We start from the raw sequence: 24,034 nt of genomic DNA on the forward strand, positions 1-24,034 counted from the left end.
AGATTCCTGCTGTTCGGATGCCGACAGTCAGTCTCAGTCAATTGAGATCTGTGTTTTATTTATTTCAGGAGGAAGCTCGTCAGAAGAGGAGGTAGGACATGGTCTTTACTGAAACTCTGTGTGGATTTGTAAAATAGTTCAAATATCACTGATGTTCAGTTTATAACAAGATGTGTAATATTTACAGCATCAGTGATGATACCCAGACATTGTCAGTGACAGATGGTGCCCTACTGGCTGAAAAATTCTATCACCCCTATTTGTTCGACACGGCATTGGGAGAAGCGTTGGACAGCATTAAACGAGGTAAAACATACAGATTCATTCCGGCACCAACCCCACCTGACAGGAGGCATCACTGCCACATGGTCAGCTGGAGATGTCAGACCCTTGAACAAACCAAACGAGGGACAATATACAAACAATTCACTGGTCGAATCACTGCATCCTGATCCCATTTGCACTGGACAAACAAACCAATGCACAGGTTTGAATCCTGACGTGGTAGCTCTGGAATTAATATTCCATTAATGACATTAAAGGGGATAAAATCTGGTATCACTGTGGTGACAGGGATTGTCAGAAAAATACACCAGTCCTTCGTGCCCCTTCCCCTGTCTGACCTGTCCGTGACCGCAGTCTGATTGACTCAGCTCTGCCCCCTGCTGGACTCGCCAGTCTCACTGTTGTCATCAAACCACCACATTGAGTCTGAGCCCAGACACACCAACCAGCATTAACACTGGTGGACACAGCATAACTGGTCTGGCAAATCTCCCTCACACACATTCACAAGAAGGTTCAGCAGATTGTAGTCAGAGCCTCAGCATTGCACATTGTTAGTACGCAGGGAACCGTACTCTCTCCGGTCCTGTTCACCCTGTACACATCAGACTTCCAATATAACTCGGAGTCCTGCCATGTGCAGAAGTTCGCTGATGACACGGCCATAGTGGGGTGTGTCAGGAATGGACAGGAGGAGGAGTATAGGAAACTGATACAGGACTTTGTGATATGGTGCAACTCAAACTACCTGCGTCTCAATATCACCAAGACCAAGGAGATGGTGGTGGACTTTAGGAGATCTAGGCCTCATATGGAGCCAGTGATCATTAATGGAGAATGTGTGGAGCAGGTTAAGACCTACAAGTATCTGGGAGTACAGTTAGACGAGAAGCTAGACTGGACTGCCAACACAGATGCCTTGTGCAGGAAGGCACAGAGTCGACTGTACTTCCTTAGAAGGTTGGCGTCATTCAATGTCTGTAGTGAGATGCTGAAGATGTTCTATAGGTCAGTTGTGGAGAGCGCCCTCTTCTTTGTGGTGGCTTGTTGGGGAGGAAGCATTAAGAAGAGGGACGCCTCACGTCTTAATAAGCTGGTAAGGAAGGCGGGCTCTGTCGTGGGCAAAGTACTGGAGAGTTTAACATCAGTAGCTGAGCGAAGGGCGCTGAGTAGGCTACGGTCAATTATGGATAACTCTGAACATCCTCTACATAGCACCATCCAGAGACAGAGAAGCAGTTTCAGCGACAGATTACTATCGATGCAATGCTCCTCAGACAGGATGAAGAGGTCAATACTCTCCAATGCCATTAAGCTTTACAATTCTACCGCCAGGACTTAAGAACTTTTTAAAAGCTATTATTAATGCTTTTTGAGATAGTGATTTAGATGCATATCATATTTTTTACTGAGTTAAGTATTGTATGTAATTAGTTTTGCTACAACAAGTGTATGGGACATTGGAAAAAAGTTGAATTTCCCCATGGGGATGAATAAAGTATCTATCTATCTATCTATCTATCTATCAGTAACCTGGAAACTATTCTCTTCAGACACAGTGAATGGTTTCTATTTGAACAATTCACACACGTGTCACACATTGTCAACACACACTGGATATGTGAAGACACACTGTAACATACAAATAGTTCAATGTGCACACTCACCTTCATTGTGTACACACACTCACTGATAATTACCACAACCTACACACACACACGATACATTGATATATTGATAATATCCAAATGCACCGTCAGAGTGGGACACATTGTCAGAGACACAGACACATTTCCGTGTGTTTGTCCCATATCCTTCTAACCATTGCCTTTTGTTGTACCTGTCTAAATTGATTTTATAATATTTTAATTTTACCTCTTTCTACAGCTTCCTTTGGCAGCAAATTCCACATGTACCCACTTCCCTCACAGTGAGGAAGTTGCCCTGCAGATCCCTTGAAAAACTTTCCGCTCTCACCTTCAGTCTCTGCCCTCTAGTTCTGGACTCCCCTGGAGTTCCCTGGTGTGACCTTCCAGCCCTTCTTACGACAGCACCTGAGCCACCCTCCAGTCTTCCAGCAGCTCACCTGTGGGGAAATGTGAAGCAAATATATCTGCCAGAGTCTCTGCAAATTCACCCTCTGTCCTAATGTGGGGAGAGGGTTTGTGGGAAAGGAGACCCTTATCACCCATATTCATCCCCCTTCACCTTCTGTTTCCATCTACACACACAGTTCACCACAGGCTTTCCACCCCTCCCCATCTGGTCCTGGATCCATCTGCCATTCATCTCTCCCCTAATGGTTCCCATTGTCATAAACAGGAAAAAGTCTGCAGATGCTGGAATTCCAAATCAACACACACAAAATGCTGGAGGAACTCAGCAGGTCAGGCAGCATCTATTGGAATGAATAAACAGTTGATGTTTTGGGCTGTGATCCTTTTTCAGGACTAAAATTGAAGGGGGGAGATGCCAGAATAAAAAGGTGGGGAGAGGGGAGAGAGGCTAGCTGGAAGGTGATAGGTGAAGACGGGGGTGGGAAAGCTGAAGGGCTGGAGAGGAAGGAATCTTATCAGAGAGGAGAGGGAACCCGGGGAGTAGTGGTAGGGAGGTGGGAAGACATTATATGCCAGAGTGGGGAATAGAAGAAGAGGGGAGGGGTGAGAAAAATTTTACCTGAAGAAGAAATCAATATTCATGCCATCAGGTCAGAGGCTACCCAGGCAGAATACAAGGTGTTCTCCTCCATCCTGAGGATGGCCTCATCTTGGCGCAAGAGGCGGCCATGGACCGACATTTTGGAATGGGAATTAAAATGTTTGGTCACTGGGAAGTTCCCCTTTGGGCGGATAGAGTGGAACCTCCTTTACCGATCATATTCCAGCACAGGTTGGCCTTTGAGCTCCTGTTTTTCACCCTCCCACAGCTGTCTCCCACCTTCCCTGCAACCCCGCTCCGACTAGCGATCAAAACTTTCATTGTATTGGTCTCCACCTGTCATTCATTTCCCAGTGACTCCCAACTCCACAGTCCACACTCCCCACCCTTCCACTACCTCGAGCAACCTGCCTGACATCTTTCACCAATCTTCAGTCCACAGTCACTTCAGACTCCTGTCTCATCACTCCCCTTCTCCTCTGCTCAATCTAACCCCTCATAACCTTATATATTTCAGTCAGATCACCTCCCAGTCCATTTACCTGCATTTGGCCCGTATCCTTCGAAACCTCCCTGTCATCATTTCTCAGTCCCAGGCCTCAACGCCTCTTCTGTGCCAGTTCCACAGGGCCCTCAATTCCCCCGTGTTACAGAAGATGATCAACCTCATTTTCTACCACATTACAGAAGCAAATGTGCTTCAGGTCCTAAAATGCAGAAAGGGAGACAAATCCCCAGGTCCTGATCAAGTGTATCCCAGGACATTGTGGAAAGCTCAGGAGGAGAGTGTGGAGCCCATTTTGGAGACGTGTGTCATTGATAACTATGGGTGAGGGGCTAGAAGACTGGAGGGAGACTAATGTTGAACATTTATTGAAGATTGACTGTAGGGAAAAGTCTGGGAAGTACAGACTGGTGAGCCTAATGTCAGTGGAGGGTACATTAATGGAGGGGATTCTGAGAGACAGGATCTACATTCATTTGGAAAGGTGAGGACTAATCAGGGATACCCAGCTTGGATTTCTGTATGGACGTTACGGTAGCATAGTGGTTAACACAACGCTTTACAGTATCAGCGACCCGGGTTCATGTCCCGTCACTGGCTGTAAGGAGTTTGTACGTTCTCCCCGTGACCGTGTGGATTTCCTCTGGGTTCTCCGGTTTCACAGTTCAAACCCGTACCGGATGGCAGGTTAATTGGTCATTGTAACTTGTCCCATGGCCAGGCTCGGATTACATCAGGGGTTGCTGGGTGGTGGGGGTTATTGTAACTTGTCTCATGGTCAGGCTGAGATTAAATCAGGGGTTGCTGGGTGGTGGGGGTCATTGTAACTTGTCCCATGGTCAGGCTCGGATTAAATCAGGGGTTGCTGGGTGGTGAGGGTCATTGTAACTTGTCCCATGGTCAGGCTCGGATTAAATCAGGGGTTGCTGGGTGGTGAGGGTCATTGTAACTTGTCCCATGGTCAGGCTCGGATTAAATCAGGGGTTGCTGGGTGGTGGGGGTCAATGTAACTTGTCCCATGGTCAGGCTCGGATTAAATCAGGGATTGCTGGGTGGTGGGGGTCATTGTAACTTGTCCCATGGTCAGGCTTGGATTAAATCAGGGATTGCTGGGTGGTGGGGGTCATTGTAACTTGTCCCATGGTCAGGCTCGGATTAAATCAGGGGTTGCTGGGTGGTGGGGGTCATTGTAACTTGTCCCATGGTCAGGCTCGGATTAAATCAGGGTTTGCTGGGTGGTGGGGGTCATTGTAACTTGTCCCATGGTCAGGCTCGGATTAAATCGGGTTGCTGGGTGGTGGGGGTCGAAGGGCTGGAAGGGCCTATTCCGTGCTGTATCTCAATAAATAAATTACAGCTGATGGAAGTGCAGTAGTCATCGTCTCCATGGAGTTTAGGGAGGGATTTGAGAAGGCAGCAGAGAGTTAGATCACATGGGATACAGTACGATCTGGAATAGGATACAGAGTTGTCTGGGTGGAGTCCTGTGACCAGTGATTGTGCTGCAGAGATCGGTGCTGGGTCCACTGTTTTTCATCATTCATATGAACGATTAAGAGAGAATGTAGGTGACGTGTTTAGTAGGTTTGTGAAGGACTCTAAAATTGGTTGTTTCATAGACAGTGAAGAGGTTATTTATTTATTTAGAGACAGTGTGAAACAGGCCTTCCCAGACCAACGACCCGCTCCACCCAGCACCCCAACTATTTAAAACCAGCCTAATCACGGGGCAATGTACAATGACCATTTAACCTACAAACCGTTATGTCTTTGTACGAGCGTCACAGAGTGATAGAAACTAACAGCACAGGCCCTTCAGCCCACCTGGTCTATACCGAAGCATTTAAACTACCTGCTCCCATCGACCTGCACCAGGACCATGACTCTCTAATTCTCTGCTTCTCCCCCCAGTCTCTGTCACCCTGGATGTGGAAACGGCGCATCCGGCACTCGAGGTGTCTGAGGATAGGAAGAGTGTGAGACGGACCGGGACCTGGAGGTATCTCCCTGACACCGGGAAGAGGTTCACAATCCGGCTTTGTGTGCTGGGATCGGAGGGATTCACATCGGGGACACATTACTGGGAGGTGGAGGTGATGGGGAATGGGGGCTGGTGTCTGGGAGTCGCCGCAGAGTCTGTGGAGAGGAAGGGAGAACTCAGAAAGAGTCCGGAGAACGGTTTCTGGATCATCGAGCGTATTAATGACAAGATGCGGGTCTACACCTCCCCTGGGTTCCGTCACCCGGCCGGTCCCATCCCCAGGAGGGTGGGAGTTTATCTCAGTTATGAGTCCGGGATAATTTCATTTTACAATGTGGAGACCAAGTCCCATCTCCACACCTTCAGTGGGAATGAATTTACGGAGAAACTTTATCCTTTATTGGAGACTTGGGATATAAACAAGTGGCTGAGAATCAGCTCCGGATCCGCTCCGGGTCTGTAAACGGGTCAGGTCCGGGACCAGAGTCAGGAGTAAGTCAGTGTAAATATAAATGTGCGGAGAGTGAAATAAACACGATGTGAGAATTATCGATCCATTAATTTTAACCCGTTCACCGCATCCGTCAACGGAACAGAAACACTGCGGATTCAGCAGCAGCCGCGGGCAGTGGGTCCTGAGCTCCCCGGCTCCCCCGGGTACTAAGGTCCACCGGGACTGACAGGGTAACTGGGGCAAGTGATGGTGCTGCTGACTGGGAGAGGGAGGTCAGGGTGAATCTTGGTAAGACACAAAGCGCCTGGGTCTCCCAGCGTGTCAGGTAACATCTGTGTAGGCAAATGGCTAGGTGATGGGTGGATCCAGGTAGATGAGGGAGGGGTGGAGTGTGGAAGTGAGTCAGATACTGGGAGGTGTCAGTGTCAGGGACAAAGGGCTGAAGATTTTGGAATCTGACAGGAGGGGAAAGTGGAGCCTGGAGTAAAGGGAGGGAGGTGGGGAGGAGTGTGTGGGTGGTGGGCAGATGGAGAGGGTGGGGAGGAGTGGGTGGGGGATGGGCAGATGGAGAGGGTAGGGAGGAGTGTGTGGGGGGATGGGAAGATGGAGAGGGTGGGGAGGAGTGTGTGGGTGGTGGGAAGATGGAGAGTGTGGGGAGGAGTGTGTGTGATCGGCAGATGGAGAGGGTAGGGAGGAGTGTGTGGGTGGTGGGCAGATGGAGAGGGTGGGGAGGAGTGTGTGGGTGATGGACAGATGGAGAGAGTGGGGAGGAGTGTGTGGGTGGTGGGCAGATGGAGAGGGTAGGGAGGAGTGTGTGGGGGGATGGGAAGATGGAGAGGGTGGGGAGGAGTGTGTGGGTGGTGGGCAGATGGAGAGGGTGGGGAGGAGTGGGTGGGGGATGGGCAGATGGAGAGGGTGGGGAGGAGTGTGTGGAAGATGGGCAGATGGAGAGGGTGGGGTGGAGTGTGTGGGTGATGGACAGATGGAGAGAGTGGGGAGGAGTGTGTGGGTGATGGACAGATGGAGAGAGTGGGTGGGGGATGGGCAGATGGAGAGGGTGGGGAGGAGTGTGTGGAGGATGGGCAGATGGAGAGGGTGGGGTGGAGTGTGTGGGTGATGGACAGATGGAGAGAGTGGGGAGGAGTGTGTGGGTGATGGACAGATGGAGAGGGTGGGAGGAGTGTGTGGGGGATGGACAGATGGAGAGAGTGGGGAGGAGTGTGTGGGGGATGGACGGATGGAGAGGGTGGGGAGGAGTGTGTGGAGGATGGGCAGATGGAGAGGGTGGGGTGGAGTGTGTGGGTGATGGACAGATGGAGAGTGTGGGGAGGAGTGTGTGGGTGATGGGCAGATAGAGAGGCTGGGGAGGAGTGTGTGTGATGGGCAGATGGAGAGGGTGGCGTGTGGGGCATGGGAAGATGGAGAGGGTGGGGAGGAGTGTGTGGGGGATGGACAGATGGAGAGGGTGGGGAGGAGTGTGTGGGGGATGGACAGATGGAGAGGGTGGGGAGGAGTGTGTGGGCGATGGACAGATGGAGAGGGTGTGGAGGAGTGTGTGGGTGATGGACAGATGGAGAGGGTGGGGAGGAGTGTGTTGGTGGTGGGCAGATGGAGAGGGTGGGGAGGAGTGTGTGGGTGATGGACAGATGGAGAGGGTGGGGAGGATTGTGTGAGTGATGGGCAGATGGAGAGGCTGGGGAGGAGTGTGGGGGTGTTGGGAAGATGGAGAGTGTGGGGAGGAGTGTGTGTGATCGGCAGATGGAGAGGGTAGGGAGGAGTGTGTGGGTGGTGGGCAGATGGAGAGGGTGGGGAGGAGTGTGTGGGTGATGGACAGATGGAGAGTGTGGGGAGGAGTGTGTGGGTGATGGGCAGATGGAGTGAGTGGGGAGGAGTGTGTGAGGGATGGACAGATGGAGAGGGTGGGGAGGAGTGTGTGGGTGGTGGGCAGATGGAGAGGGTAGGGAGGAGTGTGTGGGGGGATGGACAGATGGAGAGTGTGGGGAGGAGTGTGTGGGGGGATGGACAGATGGAGAGGGTGGGAGGAGTGTGTGGGTGATGGACAGATGGAGACAGTGGGGAGGAGTGTGTGGGTGGTGGGCAGATGGAGAGGGTAGGGAGGAGTGTGTGGGGGGATGGACAGATGGAGAGTGTGGGGAGGAGTGTGTGGGGGATGGGAAGATGGAGAGGGTGGGGAGGAGTGTGTGGGTGGTGGGAAGATGGAGAGTGTGGGGAGGAGTGTGTGTGATCGGCAGATGGAGAGGGTAGGGAGGAGTGTGTGGGTGATGGGCAGATGGAGAGGGTGTGGAGGAGTGTGTGGGGTGATGGACAGATGGAGAGGGTGGGGAGGAGTGTGTGGGGTGATGGGAAGATGGAGAGAGTGGGGAGGAGTGTGTGGGGGGATGGACAGATGGAGAGGGTGTGGAGGAGTGTGTGGGGTGATGGACAGATGCAGAGGGTGGGGAGGAGTGTGTGGGTGGTGGGAAGATGGAGAGAGTGGGGAGGAGTGTGTGGGGGGATGGACAGATGGAGACGGTGGGGAGGAGTGTGTGGGGTGATGGACAGATGCAGAGGGTGGGGAGGAGTGTGTGGGTGGTTGGCAGATGGAGAGTGTGGTTGGGGTGATGGACAGATGGAGAGTGTGGGGAGGAGTGTGTGGGGGATGGGGAGATGGAGAGGGTGGGGAGGAGTGTGGGGGGACGGGCAGATGGAGAGGTTTGGGAAGGAGGGGAAAGAGATAGGGTGATGGTGCTGGTGGATCAGGAGGGGAGAGTCAATTAAACAGGAAAAGTGACGGAGAGGGAGCGACCACCAGAAGTTTGAGAATTCGATGTTGATGCCGTCAGATTGCCGGCCACCCTGTCGGAACATGAGGAGCCGTTCCTCTAATTTACCAGACAAATAGAGCCGGGATCTCCACATTGAATCAGATATTCAGTTTAAGACCAGAAGATACAGAATCAGAAGAAGTTTGCTGCCTGACCTGCTGATTTCCTCCAGTCGTCCCCATCCACTGCCCTCTCTCCATTCCCTTTGATCTTCTGGCTAATTAAGAACCTATCGATCTCTGCCTCCACAGCCGCTCATGCTAACAGATTCCAGAGATTTACCATGCAGATTTTCTCCGCATCTCAGTTCTGAATGGTCATCCTTCAATCCTGAAGTCGTGCCCTCTTGTCCTAGACTCCCCTACCATGGGAAATAACTGCCATAACTAATCTGTTCAGGCCTTTTAACATTTTGAGTGTTTCCATGAGATCCCCCCTCATTCTCCTGAACTCCAGGGAATACAGCCCAAGAGCTGCCAGACATTCCTCATACGGTAACCCTTTCATTCCTGGAATCATTCTTGTGAATCTTCTCTGAGACCTCTCCAATGTCAGTATATCCTTTCTAAAATAAGGAGCCCAAAACTGCACACAATACTCCAAGTGTGATCTCACGAGAGCTTCAGAGCCTCAACATCACATCCCTGCTCTTATATTCTACACGTCTAGAAATGAATGTCAACATTGCATTGTACTTCTTCACCACTGACTCAACCTGGAGGTTAACCTTTAGGGTATCCTGCACAAGGACTCACAAGTCTCTTTGCATCTCTGCATTTTGAATTCTCTCCCCATCTACATAATAATCTGCCCATTTATTTCTTCCACCAAAGTGCATGACAATACACTTTCCAACATTGTATTTAATTTGCCACTTCTTTTCCCATTCCTCTAAACTATCTAAGGCTCTCTGTTTCCTCAACACTTTCCACTCCTCCACCTATCTTTGTATCATCGGCAAATTTAGTCAAATATCCATGATTTAGCCTAGTCCCTGTTTCTACCAGTGTCATTGGTACAAACGTGTACCAAGACTTCTGGCTGGTCACACTCTGTCTTCAGAATCCTCTGCACCCGATCCGAGACATCCCGTAGCCTGGCACCTGGGAGGCAACACACCATGCGGGTATCTCTATCAGGCTGACAGAACCTCCAGCCTGTTCCCCTCACTATGGAATCCCCCATGACAACTGCATTCCTCATCTTTTCTCCCTTCTGCACCACAGAACCAGGCTCCAATCGCTGTGGTCATCCCCCTCAACAGCATCCAAAATGGATCCAGAACAATAAGGAAATGCAGGAGAAACTCAGCAGGTTGGTCAGGATCTGTGGAGAGAGGAACAGGCTTCACGTTCCACGTCGGTGACCTGTCCCGGAATTGATTCAAACACTGCCCGCTCTGTTGCGGGTTTCAAGTAATTTCTGTTCTGTTTTAGTTCTTCCAGCATCTGACTGAAGAAAAAACGGGAGTGCAGTGTACTTTCCTCCGGAAGGGGGATAAAGGAGGAGGAATGCGATAGGAGGGGGGAGTGGACCATTAGGGAAACCGATGCTCAGGTTGGAACTACCCGGAGAGGTACGGTGAAGGTGAGAGAGACGGAAGGGGGATAAAGGAGGAGGAATGTGATAGGAGGGGGGAGTGGACCATTAGAGAAACCGATGCTCAGTTTGGAACTACCCGGAGAGGTACGGTGAAGGTGAGAGAGACGTGGACATGTTATTTTGGAGCCGGAAGTGTGGTAACACATGCCGGCTGATCCCAGCACAATCCTCGGGCAGACTGTGTTGGTCATTGACGCAATGGAGAAATGTAAATGGTGAAGCCCCCTGAGTGTATTTGTGTATGGTGGAGACAGAGAGAGAGAGAGACTGAGACTTGCTCCAGGCTCCCAGGTGATGTTTCTGGTAACGGGGGCGTCAGGATGAGGAGACACAGTGAGGGGACGACCATTCAGAGGTGAGTAAATGTATTCACACAGCTCACAATCTAACAGGGCTCTGCACACTTTCACAGTAACTATGTTGAGGAGAGACGTGGAGAGAGTTTTGGATACAAAGTGAATCAGTAGAAACAGCATGAGCACAGGGAAGTGGTATTGATCATGTCTAATGGGAAAGCAGGTGTGAGGGGCTGAATGGCCTCCTTGCTTCTGTTTCTGATGTTCTTCAGAGCAGTGTACAGACTGACCAGAGGGAGGATAGAAGGGTCCGGGGAATAAGTAGAGATGTAAAGCAGGAGGGTGACAAGGTGATTAAATATCAATTATTTAAATTGTGTGGAAAATATCTTTGACACTGAAATGGGGGATCTTGATGCAGCAGAAGATTGTGAGGTGTTGGATACACCGGGATTACTCAAACACGGATGCAGGAAAACTTCCTGACTTCCCCCTGTACAGCCCTGCTCTGATGTGAGGTCCCACTCTTCCGAATGAGACTAATGGAGGTGACAGCACACACACCGGCCCTTCGACGTAACATGTCCCTGACAACCAAGGTGGCTTCCTCAGCACGTCCCATTTGGCCAGCATCCCTTTAAACGGTTTCAGTCAAGAACTTGTCTAAATGTCTTAAAAATGTTTCAGTTCTTTCAGCGTCTACCATCTCCTCTGGCAGCTCGTCCCATTTACCGACTGTTGTGAGTGAGGAAACAGATTGGAAAGGACTCACAGACAAGGACTCTGGACACACAGTCTTGGTAGTAAACGATTTTCTTTACAGAAGGCAAACGTGGAAAAATGGCAACAGGAGCAACACACACGCAATTTACAGCAGTCGTATCGGCAATAAAACACACGGACAATTAATAACAATCGTGGACACACACACACACACACACACACACACACACACACACACACACACACACACACACACACACACACACACACACACACACACACACACACACACACACACACACACACACACACACACAATACGATACCCACCCCTCGTTGACTTTGCTCCAGGGAAACAATCCAGGTCGATCCAGATTCTCCTGAAGCCCTTGAGCCCCGGTAACATTCCTGTGAATCTTTTCTGCACACATTCCAGCTGAATGTCATCCTTTCTACAGCTCGGTGACCGGAACTGCACCCAGTACTCTGAGTGTGGTCTCCCCAATGTCTTGTACAGCTGTAACACGACAAACCATCTCATGTACTTAATCCCCGATCGATGAAGGCCAGCGTACCAGACCCCTCCTTCACTACACTGTCTATCTGTGTCTCTACTCTCAGGAACTATGTACTTGTTCCCCTGGGTATTTCTATTCGACAAAACTCCATACCCTCTATTCCCTGCCTGCTCGTTACCCTGTTTAAATGCCTGTTTGAACCGAAGAAATTCAGAGTTGTAAACTTTGATAATACAATGAACCTTTGACTCTCTTAAACATCACGATTGTGTCTGTTTCCACCACTCCCTATCCCGGCCGTCATTCCAGGAACAAACAACTCATTGTGTCAGGAAACATTCCTTCAACATCCCGATTCCATTTTGAACCTTTACCCTTCACGTGGTGTCCTCAGAGAGATGACACTGATGGGCCGGTCTCAAAATTAGAAGAACAGTACACGTTGGGCTGAATGGCCTGTTCCTGTGTTGTACTGTTCCATGTTCAGCGTTGGAAATATCACAGCCAGGGACCCAGCAATTTCTTCCCTGGATTCCCACCCTGTCAGAGATACACTGGGGCAGACCCCCAGGTTTATTCTGCTTTCTATGTTTAAGCTGGCCAGCCTCCTTTGTAATGTCAGCATGTTTCAGGACATTCGTATTCTCCTCCCGGAATTCCCCAGCTTCCATCACCTTCTCCACAGTAAATACAGATGAGGCAGGATCTATGAGCATTTGGAGAGACTTAATCTGATTAGGGATGGTCATGGCTTTGTCAAGGGCAGGTCTTGCTTTGCGATTCTGATTGAGTTCTTTGAAGATGTAACAAAACACATTGACGATGGTAGAGCAGTGGATGTAGTGTGTATGGATTTCAGTAAAGGATGATGGAGCTGGCTGAGTTTGCAACTTTCTGCAGCTTTGTGTGCCTTGACCTGTGAACAGCCTCGACCAATCAACCATGTCATTCCCGTCTGATCCCATCAGCATTCACCCCGATCCAATTCAGGATCCAATACACGTCCAATACAGGCATTTCCATAACCATTTAATGTCTAACAGAATTATGGTCACTGGTCCTAATGTGCCCTCCCCCCACAGTCACGTCAACCACTTGCCCAGAGAGGGGGTCAAGTGTGACCCCTTCTCTAGTTGGGAATCTACACGCTGCTTGTGAAACCATTCCAGACACACTTCACAAATCCTTCCCTGTCAAATCCCTCGGCACTGTGTCTGTCCCAGTCAATGTTAGGGAAGCTGAAGTCTCTGACTATTACAACCCTGATATTCCAACAGTTATCTGCATTCTCCCTACACATGGGCTCTTCTGATTCTCACTGACATTTGGCATCCTATAGTACAATCCCAGCAAAGTGACCATCTCCATATTTCTAACTCCTACCAATAAACTCTCACTGGCCGTTCCCAACAAGGATCTCTCTGAGTGCTGTGGTGATGTTCTCCCTGATCAACATCACAACTCCCCCTTCTCTCTGACCTCCACTTCTGTCACGTCCTTTACATCTGTAGCACAGTGAGGTGGTTTTGATCTTATTCAATGGGAGAGCAGGTGTGAGGGGCTGAACGGCCTCCTCTTGCTGCTATTTCTGATATTCAGAGCAGTGAACAGACTGAACTGAGGGAGGATAGAAGGGGTCGGGGAATAAATAGAGGTGTAGAACAGGACGGTGGTCCCTAGTAAACAGACATCTGGCAAGTGAGCGGCTTTAAAACAGTTTGGAAGGGTCCAGGATTAGCCTGTCCTTGTTAGAGTGAATAGCGGGACTGGAGGGATGAGGGAACCCTGGCTGACGAGGGTCATTGAGGCTCTCGTTCGGATGGAGTCGTAATTCAGGTGAAACCAGCTGGGGTTCTCGACGGGTAGAAGGGGTGTGGAGAACACTGCAGAGAGAAAATCAGGACAGCAAAGGGATGGAATGAGATAGCTTTAGTAGGTCAGGTAAAGGTGATTCCAAACAGATTCTGAGAGTCTGTGGAAAACAAAAGGGTAACTGGTGAGGGAAAATGTCCCTTGAAGGATCAGTGCGGTCTTCTATGTGTGGAGACACAGCAGATGGGTGAGGTCTGAAATAAATACTTCTGTATTTACTGTGGAGAAGGTGATGGAAGCTGGGGAATTCCGGGAGGAGAATACAAATGTCCTGAAACATACCAACATTACAAAGGAGGCTGGCCAGCTTAAACACAGACACATAGAAAATAGGTGCAAGAGTAGGCCATTCGGCCCTTCGAGCCTGCACCGGCATTCAGTATGATCATCGCTGATCATCCAACTCAGAACCCTGTACCTGCTTTCTCACCATACCCCCTGATCCCTTTAGCCACAAGGGCCATATCTAACTCCCTCTTAAATATAGCCAATGAACTGGCCTCAACTGTTTCCTGTGGCAGAGAATTCCACAGTTTCACCACTCTCTGTGTGAAGAAGTTTTTCCTCATCTCGGTCCTAAAAGGCTTCCCCTTTATCCTTAAACTGTGACCCTCGTTCTGGACTTCCCCAACATCGGAAACAATCTTCCTGCATCTAGCCTGCCCAATCCCTTTAGAATTTTATACGTTTCAATAAGATCCCCCCTCAGTCTTCTAAATTCCAGTGAGTATAAGCCTAGTCGATCCAGTCTTTCTTCATATGAAAGTCCTGCCATCCCAGGAATCAATCTGGTGAACCTTCTTTGTAGTCCTTCTATGGCAAGAATGTCTTTCCTCAGATAAGGGGACCAAAACTGCACACAATACTCAAGTTGTGGTCTCACCAAGGCCTTTTACAACTGCAGTAGTACCTTCCTGCTCCTGTACTCGAATCTTCTTGCTATGAATGCCAACATACCATTCGCCTTTTTCACCGCCTGCTGTACCTGCATGCCCACCTTCAATGACTGGTGTACAATGACACCCAGGTCTCGTTGCACCTCCCCTTTTCCTAATCGGCCCCCATTCAGATAAAAATCTGTTTTCCTGTTCTTGCCACCAATGTGGATAACCTCACATTTATCCACATTAAATTGCATCTGCCAGAAATTTGCCCAATCACCTAAACTATCCAAGTCACCCTGCATCCTCTTAGCATCCTCCTCACAGCTAACACCGCCACCCAGATTCGTGTCATCCGCAAACTTGGAGATGCTGTATTTAATTCCCTCCTCTAAATCATTAATAACTATTGTAAACAACTGGGGTCCCAGCACTGAGCCTTGCGGTACCCCACTAGTCACTGCCTGCATTTCTGAAAAGGTCCCGTTTACTCCCACTCTTTGCTTCCTGTCTGCCAACCAATTCTCTATCCACATCAATACCATACCCCCAATACCGTGTGCTTTAAGTTTGCACACGAATCTCCTGTGTGGGACCTTGTCAAAAGCGTTTTGAAAATCTAAATATACCACATCCACTGGCTCTCCCCTATCCACTCTACTAGTTACATCCTCAAAAAATTCTATGAGATTCGTCAGACATGATTTTCCTTTCACAAATCCATGCTGACTTTGTCCGATGATTTCACCTCTTTCCAAATGTGCTGTTATCACATCTTTGATAACTGACTCTAGCATTTTCCCCACCACCAATGTCATGCTAACCGGTCTATAATTCCCCGGTTTCTCTCTCCCTCCTTTTTTAAAAATGGGGTTACATTAGCCAACCTCCAATCCTCAGGAACTAATCCAGAATCTAAAGAATTTTGAAAAATTATCACTAATGCATCCACTATTTCTTGGGCTACTTCCTTAAGCGCTCTGGGATGCAGACCATCTGGCCCTGGGGATTTATCTGTCTTTAATCCCTTCAATTTACCTAACACCACTTCCCTACTAACATGTATTTCCCTCAGTTCCTCCATCTCACTTGACCCTTGGTCCCCTACTATTTCCGGAAGATTATTTATGTCCTCCTTAGTCAAGACAGAACCAAAGTAGTTATTCAATTGGTCTGCCATGTCTTTGTTCCCTATGATCAATTCACCTGTTTCTGACTGTAAAGGACCTACATTTGTCTTGACCAATCTTTTTCTTTTCACATATCTATAAAAGCTTTTACAGTCAGTTTTTATGTTCCCTGCCAGCTTTCTCTCGTAATCTTTTTTCCCTTTCCTAATTAAGCCCTTTGTCCTCCTCTGCTGGTCTCTGAACTTCTCCCAGTCCTCAGGTGTGCCGCTTTTTTTTTGCTAATTTATATGTTTCTTCTTTGGACTTGATACTATCCCTAATGTCCCTTGTCAGCCACGGTTGCACTACCTTCCCTGGTTTATTCTTTTGCCAAACTGGGATGAACAATTGTTGTAGTTTATCCATGCGATCTTTAAATGCTTGCCATTGCATATCCACCGTCAATCCTTAAAGTATCATTTGCCAGTCTATCTTAGCTAATTCACGTCTCATACCTTCAAAGTTACCCTTCCTTAAGTTCAGAACCTTTGTTTCTGAATTAACTATGTCACTCTCCATCTTAATGAAGAATTCCACCATATTATGGTCACTTTTACCTAAAGGGCCTTGCACGACAAGATTTATAACTAACCCTTCCTCATTGCTCAATACCCAGTCTAGAACAACCTGCTCTCTAGTTGGTTCCTCGACATGTTGGGTCAGAAAACCATCCCACATACAAGCTGAATAAACCTGGGGGTCCGACCCAGTGTATCGTCTGACATGGTGGAAATCCAGGGAAGAAATTGCTGGGTCGCTGGCTGTGATATTTCAAACACTGAACACAGAACAGTACAGTACAGGAACAGGCCATTCTGCCCACGCTGTCTGTGCTGACCATGATGTAATCACATTTGCCCGCAAATGATCCATATCCTCCATTCCCTGTCCCTTCACTTCCCTGTTCGTGTGTCTGCTAAATATCACGATCGTATCTGATTCCACCACTCCCCATCCCGGCCGTGCATTCCAGGAAGATACCACACTCTGTCCAAAAACATTCCTTGAACATCCCGGTTCAACTTTGACGATCTTACTTTAAAGCTTTGCCCTTGACGGGAGATTACACTAAGTGAGACTGTCTCATAATTAGAAGAGGTGGTCTCACTGGTACAGACACAGTCTCACTGGGTATTGACAGGGTAGAGGCAGGAATGATGGGGTGTGGAACCAGGGGTCACAGATTCACAATCAGTGGTCGCCTCAACAGGACTGAGATGAGGAAAAAATCCTCTCCCAGTGTGTGGCGAATCTTTGGAATTCTCTACAAAAGATTTCTGGATTTAAGGGGCACAGCGATGATGGGATGGTGCAGGAAATTGACACTGAGGTCAATGATTAGCCATGATCTGAGTGAAGGGCAGAGCAGGAGTAAGGGGCCGAATGGCCACAACTGCTCCTGTGTCTCAATTTCTTGAAACACTAATCGATCTTTGTGTCTTTTAATGTTTTGGTCTTCAGTCTGTTGGATTACACAGGAGAGCGGTAACCAATGCACTCTGTGTAGAGCATCCTCTGTACCCCGTGTTGACTGTATTCACTCCACTGTCCCCAGTGTTTGTAACAGGATGCAGAGTTTGTTGTATTCATTGTTTTTGTATCCAGTGAGAAACACGTCTGTGTAAGCACCCGGGACACTTTACTGCATTTACACAGCGACTGTACCTAAATACCAGTTGTTGTTGTTGTTGTTGTTGTTGTTGAATGCTGTGTCCACAACAGCTGTACATAGAACATTGAACAATACAGCACAGGAACTGGCCATTCGGCCCACAAGTCTGTGCTGTTGTGCCAATTCAATCTCATCCCATCTGCCTGTACGTGGTCCACAACCCTCCATTCCCTGTCTGTTCATGTGTCTGTCTAAATGCCACTGAAATGTTGTTGTTGTATCTGTTTCCACCCCCTCCCCTGACAGCACGTTCCGGGCACCGACCATTCTCTGTGTAAAAAAAAACCCTGCCTCATTAAACTCCTTTAAACCTCTTTACATTTACTCCCTGGGGGAATTGACATTCCCACGCTGAGGATGAAGAGACTCTGACTGTCTATCATGTCTGTGTCAGTTGGTGAGCTGCTGAAGCACCGTGTTCTCAGACTTCTGTACCTTGTGATCCCCTCAGTCTGTGAGGACCCCTCCCTGGTAAGGAGAGGGGGTGTGGACTGGACGAAGACTGCTGTAGCGTGTCAAACAACGTCTGCAGAGGCAAAGGGATGGCGGAGATTCACGGTGCACGATTCCCACCTGCTGCTCGAAGCCGGTACTGCAGGGGGAACTGAGAGTCAAGGTTAAATTTATCAAAGTGCATGTCACCATATAGTGTCTTGAGATTCATTTTCTTTCAGGAAAAAACGATACAATGGACTTTATGAAAGACAACTATTCTTAAACAAAGACAGGCAAACAACCAATGTGTAAAAGATGACAAATCGTGCAAACAACAACAATAAAAATATAAATAACACAGAACATGAGATGTAAAGTCTTTGAAAGCGAGTCTCTAGGTTGTGGAGACAGGTCAGTGTTGTTGTGAACAGATATCCACGCTGGTTCACCAATCTGATTGTTGTAGTGTAATAGCTACCTGAAATATGACTTGTGGATAGGTGGGTTAATTGGAAACCGTGTATTGTTCCTTGTGTGTGTCTGTGGTAGAATCTGGAGAGAGTTAATGAAATCACAGACAGTATTTTAAAAAGATTCTCCCTATGTATTAATGTCAAATTCATGAAAATAGACACTCCCAAGTCCCTCTGCACAACAGCATGCTGCAATCTTTCACCATTTAAATAATAATAATAATAATAATAATAATAATAATAATAATAATAATAATCTGCTCTTCTAATATTCCTTCCAAAGTGGATGGTCCCACATTTACCAACATTGTATTCCATCTGCCAGACCTTGGTCCACTCACTTAACCTATCTATATCAGTCTGCAGACTCTCCACATCCTCTGGTCAAATTGCTTTTCCACTCGGTTTAATATCATCAGCAAATTTTGACAGGCATACATCAGGACTTTGCATTGAGGGATGCCCCAAAGCGCAGTGTCCTGGTGGTGTGTGACGGGCATACATCAGGACTTTGCATTATGGGATGCCCCAAAGCGCAGTGTCCTGGTGGTGTGTGACGGGCATACATCAGGACTTTGCATTGAGGGATGCCCCAAAGCGCAGTGTCCTGGTGGTGTGTGACGGGCATACATCAGGACTTTGCATTGAGGGATGCCCCAAAGCGCAGTGTCCTGGTGGTGTGTGACGGACATACATCAGGACTTTGCATTATGGGATGCCCCAAAGCGCAGTGTCCTGGTGGTGTGTGACGGGCATACATCAGGACTTTGCATTATGGGATGCCCCAAAGCGCAGTGTCCTGGTGGTGTGTGACGGACATACATCAGGACTTTGCGTTATGGGATGCCCCAAAGCGCAGTGTCCTGGTGGTGTGTGACGGGCATACATCAGGACTTTGCATTGAGGGATGCCCCAAAGCGCAGTGTCCTGGTGGTGTGTGACGGGCATACATCAGGACTTTGCATTGAGGGAAGCCCCAAAGCGCAGTGTCCTGGTGGTGTGTGACGGGCATACATCAGGACTTTGCATTGAGGGATGCCCCAAAGCGCAGTGTCCTGGTGGTGTGTGACGGGCATACATCAGGACTTTGCATTGAGGGAAGCCCCAAAGCGCAGTGTCCTGGTGGTGTGTGACGGGCATACATCAGGACTTTGCATTGAGGGATGCCCCAAAGCGCAGTGTCCTGGTGGTGTGTGACGGGCATACATCAGGACTTTGCATTGAGGGAAGCCCCAAAGCGCAGTGTCCTGGTGGTGTGTGACGGGCATACATCAGGACTTTGCATTATGGGATGCCCCAAAGCGCAGTGTCCTGGTGGTGTGTGACGGGCATACATCAGGACTTTGCATTGAGGGATGCCCCAAAGCGCAGTGTTCTGGTGGTGTGTGACGGGCATACATCAGGACTTTGCATTGAGGGATGCCCCAAAGCGCAGTGTCCTGGTGGTGTGTGACGGACATACATCAGGACTTTGCATTGAGGGATGCCCCAAAGCGCAGTGTTCTGGTGGTGTGTGACGGGCATACATCAGGACTTTGCATTGAGGGATGCCCCAAAGCGCAGTGTCCTGGTGGTGTGTGACGGACATACATCAGGACTTTGCATTGAGGGATGCCCCAAAGCGCAGTGTCCTGGTGGTGTGTGACGGACATACATCAGGACTTTGCATTGAGGGATGCCCCAAAGCGCAGTGTCCTGGTGGTGTGTGACGGGCATACATCAGGACTTTGCATTGAGGGATGCCCCAAAGCGCAGTGTCCTGGTGGTGTGTGACGGGCATACATCAGGACTTTGCATTATGGGACGCCCCAAAGCGCAGTGTCCTGGTGGTGTGTGACGGGCATACATCAGGACTTTGCATTGAGGGATGCCCCAAAGCGCAGTGTCCTGGTGGTGTGTGACGGGCATACATCAGGACTTTGCATTGAGGGATGCCCCAAAGCGCAGTGTCCTGGTGGTGTGTGACGGACATACATCAGGACTTTGCATTGAGGGATGCCCCAAAGCGCAGTGTCCTGGTGGTGTGTGGCCTCAGGCTCCTGTACATCTTTCCCACAGCAGCCTGCGAAGACCAAGACAAGCACGCCTCTATTTATACAGAAAGAGGAGGCACATTAGGCGTGAACAGTTCTACAAACATCCCTGATGTTTAGTTTTAACTCACTGTCGCACGAATACATCTGTTATCGTGCATAGATTGACTTGTCTCCGCAGGCATGCCTGTCCCGTTTTCAGAGCCCAGCTAAAGAATTTATCACATACGAAAAGCTTCATTAAATCCTTAGATACAGTAAGTCATTTAAGTACAAAGATACATTTAGTTTTTAAGTTAATAGCTAACATGTGAAGAACAAAGCAGGATAATTTTTAATTATCAGAAACTTGACAGCCGACAGGGTCCTCCCAACAATCTATGCTCTTCACTGTCTTTATATTATTTATGCAGCTCTGTTAAGCACGAACGCCAGCACTAGACCTGTTGCTAATTAAGTGAAGGTACAGGGTGTTAACAATTCAGGTACTTTAACCCTTTATTCAAAATCTTCTTCCACAATTGTTGATTTTTTTGGATGCCATTGATTACAGCTTGATTGTGTGGTAGAATCTTGATGGAGTTGATGAGAATGCAGGAGGACTCTTCTTAACAAATCTCTATTGTTAATAATGTAGATGGACAGTTGAGGACTTCTGATATACTGGCTGTTACCAGAGACTCGAGCGTTAACAGCCATCTGCTGTAAGGCATGGTCAGACCACATTGACAGTAGGCTCGGTAATATTGAGTCCCTTGTCTGAGAAGGGTTGTGTTGGCATTGGAGAGAGTCCAGAGGATGTTCACGAGAATGCTTCCAGCTATGAAAGGGTTAAGGCATGAGTAGTGATTTTATAGCTCTGGGCCTGTGTTCGATGGAGCTTCGAAGAATATTGAGGGACTTCGTTGAAATCTATTAAATGTTGAAAGGCCCAGATAGTGTGGAGTGGGGAAGAGAGGAAGTGTGTGTGTGTGTGTGTGTGTGTGTGTGTGTGTGTGTGTGTGTGTGTGTGTGTGTGTGTGTGTGTGTGTGTGTGTGTGTGTGTGTGTGTGTGTGTGTGTGTGAGCCCGTGCGCACGCGTGGGGGGTGGTGGTGGCGTGCAGAAGTTATGTAGTTCTAGAGCCAGAGACACGTTCCTGTAGTACAGTGATGAAGAATTTCTTCAGCCAGATGGTGGAGAATCTGTGGAACTCATTGCCACAGTCGATAAGTTCCTGATTAGCAAGGACATCAAAGGTTACAGAGAGAAGACGGAAGAATGAGGTTGAGAGGGAAAACAAGCCATGATCGGGTTTGTCGAAAAGCCTCATTCTGTTCCTATGGTTTATGATCTATGTGAGATTATCAGCGTACTTTCGATTGCCAAGAAATCTTGTTGGTCTCCTTTGTACTGATTTATGCCACAAGTTTATTGAATTTGTGTTGAATACTACGGACATTCAGATAAAGTGCCCTTACACTAATTGAGCTTTATAAATCCTGTAATCTTCTCTTTTCCACTTGACTTTTCTTCACTCTTACTTTTCTCCTTTTTATCTTTTGCTTTCACTTTATCTTTATCCACACTTTTCTTTTTTACATTATCCATACTTCTTCAATCGGTTTAACCCTCCCCACCCCCACTATTTAGTGCTGGACAAGCTGAAGGGCTGAGGCTCCTCCAGCCCTGTCTCTTGGATCCTCACTACCGCCTCACTCACAGTCAGACCCTCTTGTCCCTGACCACAGGCGACTATGAGACAGCTGACCTCCTGAAGCGGAGAATCCAGGTAACTCTCCCCCTCCCTGATGTGCCACAGTGTTTGAAGCTCAGATTCCAGGTCATCAACTTTCAGCCTGAGTTCCTGGAGCAGCCAACACTCGCTGCAGATGTGGTCACATCAGGAACCACTGCGGAGTCCTCCGGCTCCCTTGTCATGCAGCCACAGCACATCACCTGACCCTGCTTATTCCGACTTTATTTAATTAGTGACTTTTTATTCAACCACTACAAAAGCTTTACCCGCTACTTACCTGTGCCTCTTCTCCGAAGCCACTTGAGCCAAAGCCTCGAAGTTCCCACTCCTACACTGGTCCACTCACAGAACAGCCACTCCGCTTTGTCCCTGCTTTACTTTCATTTGCTCCTGCTGATGTATGGCGCACCGATTGGTGAGCCGCAATTGCGCCGAGCCCGCGAAACGCTCCTTTAAAAACGCATATTGATCCTTGATTAATGTCTCATCACTCGTCTGAGATGAGCTGGAAACAGCCGGGGACGCTTTAGCACAAACAATGAAAGAAAATCTTATTGTTTAGTGCGGCATTCAGCCCCAGGTATTGCAGCACCCCTACTGGACAATGACGGTACTGCGGAGGCTCCGCGATCACTGTCAGCTCAACCCTGGAGTAAGCAATGGATCCGTCTGCCGTTTCTGCTGGGACAGACAGGCGTAGCAAAAAACATCTCGAGGGCGGCAAAAGCCATAAAAACCCTGCTGAAGTCACATCGTTAAACCGAAACTCACTTCAAACCAAACTAAATATTTATACTAAACAGAAAACACTACGAACAGCAAAAGCGCATGATGAAAACCGGCAAAAATACAGGGAACAACCTGACTGGCTGCAGGCTCCTGACGGCGCCGGTTGCAGAGGAATCAAACTTTAACTAGAAGAGATGAGTTTTAGCCGTCTCGTCCCAGGAAGAACGTGATGGTCCTGAGGGGGTGCTAAAGATTTTAGAGATGTAGCTATGAGCAAAGGGTGAACGACTCTGGCTTCCGAAGAGTTGTATTCAACATCACGCCACCTCTCCTCCCTCTCCTTTCCACGAAGGCTCTCTCCACGAATCTGCTCTGACAAGTAACCTCGGAAGAAGTTTATCGCGCACGGCATGCAGTTGGTTGTCACACAGGAGAAGATTCTAATTGACCGCTCAACTGTTCCCGTGGCCAAGAGACCCCTCCCCTGCGCTACTCGAGATTCGCCCGGATCCCCGGGGACTCTAATTCTCCGCTTCTCCCCACATCCCCCCACCCCCCAGTCTGTCACCCTGGATGTGGAAACGGCGCATCCCGACCGCGAAGTGATTGGAAGAGTGTGAGGTGGACCCGGACACGGAAAGATCGACCTGGCCCCGAGAGGAGTTCGCACTGGAATCGGCTGGATTTCCGTCGGGGAGAAATTACTGGAAAGTGGCGGTGGCGGGAAATCAGAACCGGAGCCTGCTTGTCTCCAGAGTCTGTGCAGAGAAAGACAGCGGGAGGACTGATACACGAGACCGGAGTTTGGGCCCTTGAACTGGCGGGTAGCGAGCTCTGTCCTGAATTGCATCTCCCTGCCAGTCCGCTCCCCGGGAAGGTGGGAGTTCATCTCAGTTAGGAGTCCGGGATGGCTTTAGTTTACAACGCGGAGACCAAGCCCCATCCCCATACCTTCACTGCGAATAAATTCAGAGATAAACGTTATCCTGTGGCGACCCACTTCCCAGCGCACTCGAACCGGCTCACAGAGCGGCGCACTCGAACCGGCTCACAGAGCGGCGCACTCGAACCGGCTCACAGCCGCTACAATTTTTTCTTTTCCTGGACTATTGATGAAAACAGGTGGCTGAGACTGTAGACATTGGGGGGTGTATCGCCGGTTCTGGGGGGCGGGGGGTGTTATGTAG

General features: G+C 48.9%; 1 protein-coding gene across 1 annotated transcript in view; it reads left to right on the top strand.

The window, feature by feature from the left end:
* Nucleotides 1-24,034, top strand: part of LOC140722036 (uncharacterized) — a 101,951-nt gene that overhangs the window by 45,956 nt on the left and 31,961 nt on the right. Inside the window, exon 7 of the mRNA XM_073036848.1 lies at nt 188-306. Within this exon, the coding sequence (XP_072892949.1) occupies nt 188-306 (119 nt within the window). The remainder of the gene's footprint in view (nt 1-187; nt 307-24,034) is intronic.

Source organism: Hemitrygon akajei, chromosome 2 (assembly GCF_048418815.1).
Source record: "Hemitrygon akajei chromosome 2, sHemAka1.3, whole genome shotgun sequence".
NCBI lineage: Eukaryota > Metazoa > Chordata > Chondrichthyes > Myliobatiformes > Dasyatidae > Hemitrygon > Hemitrygon akajei.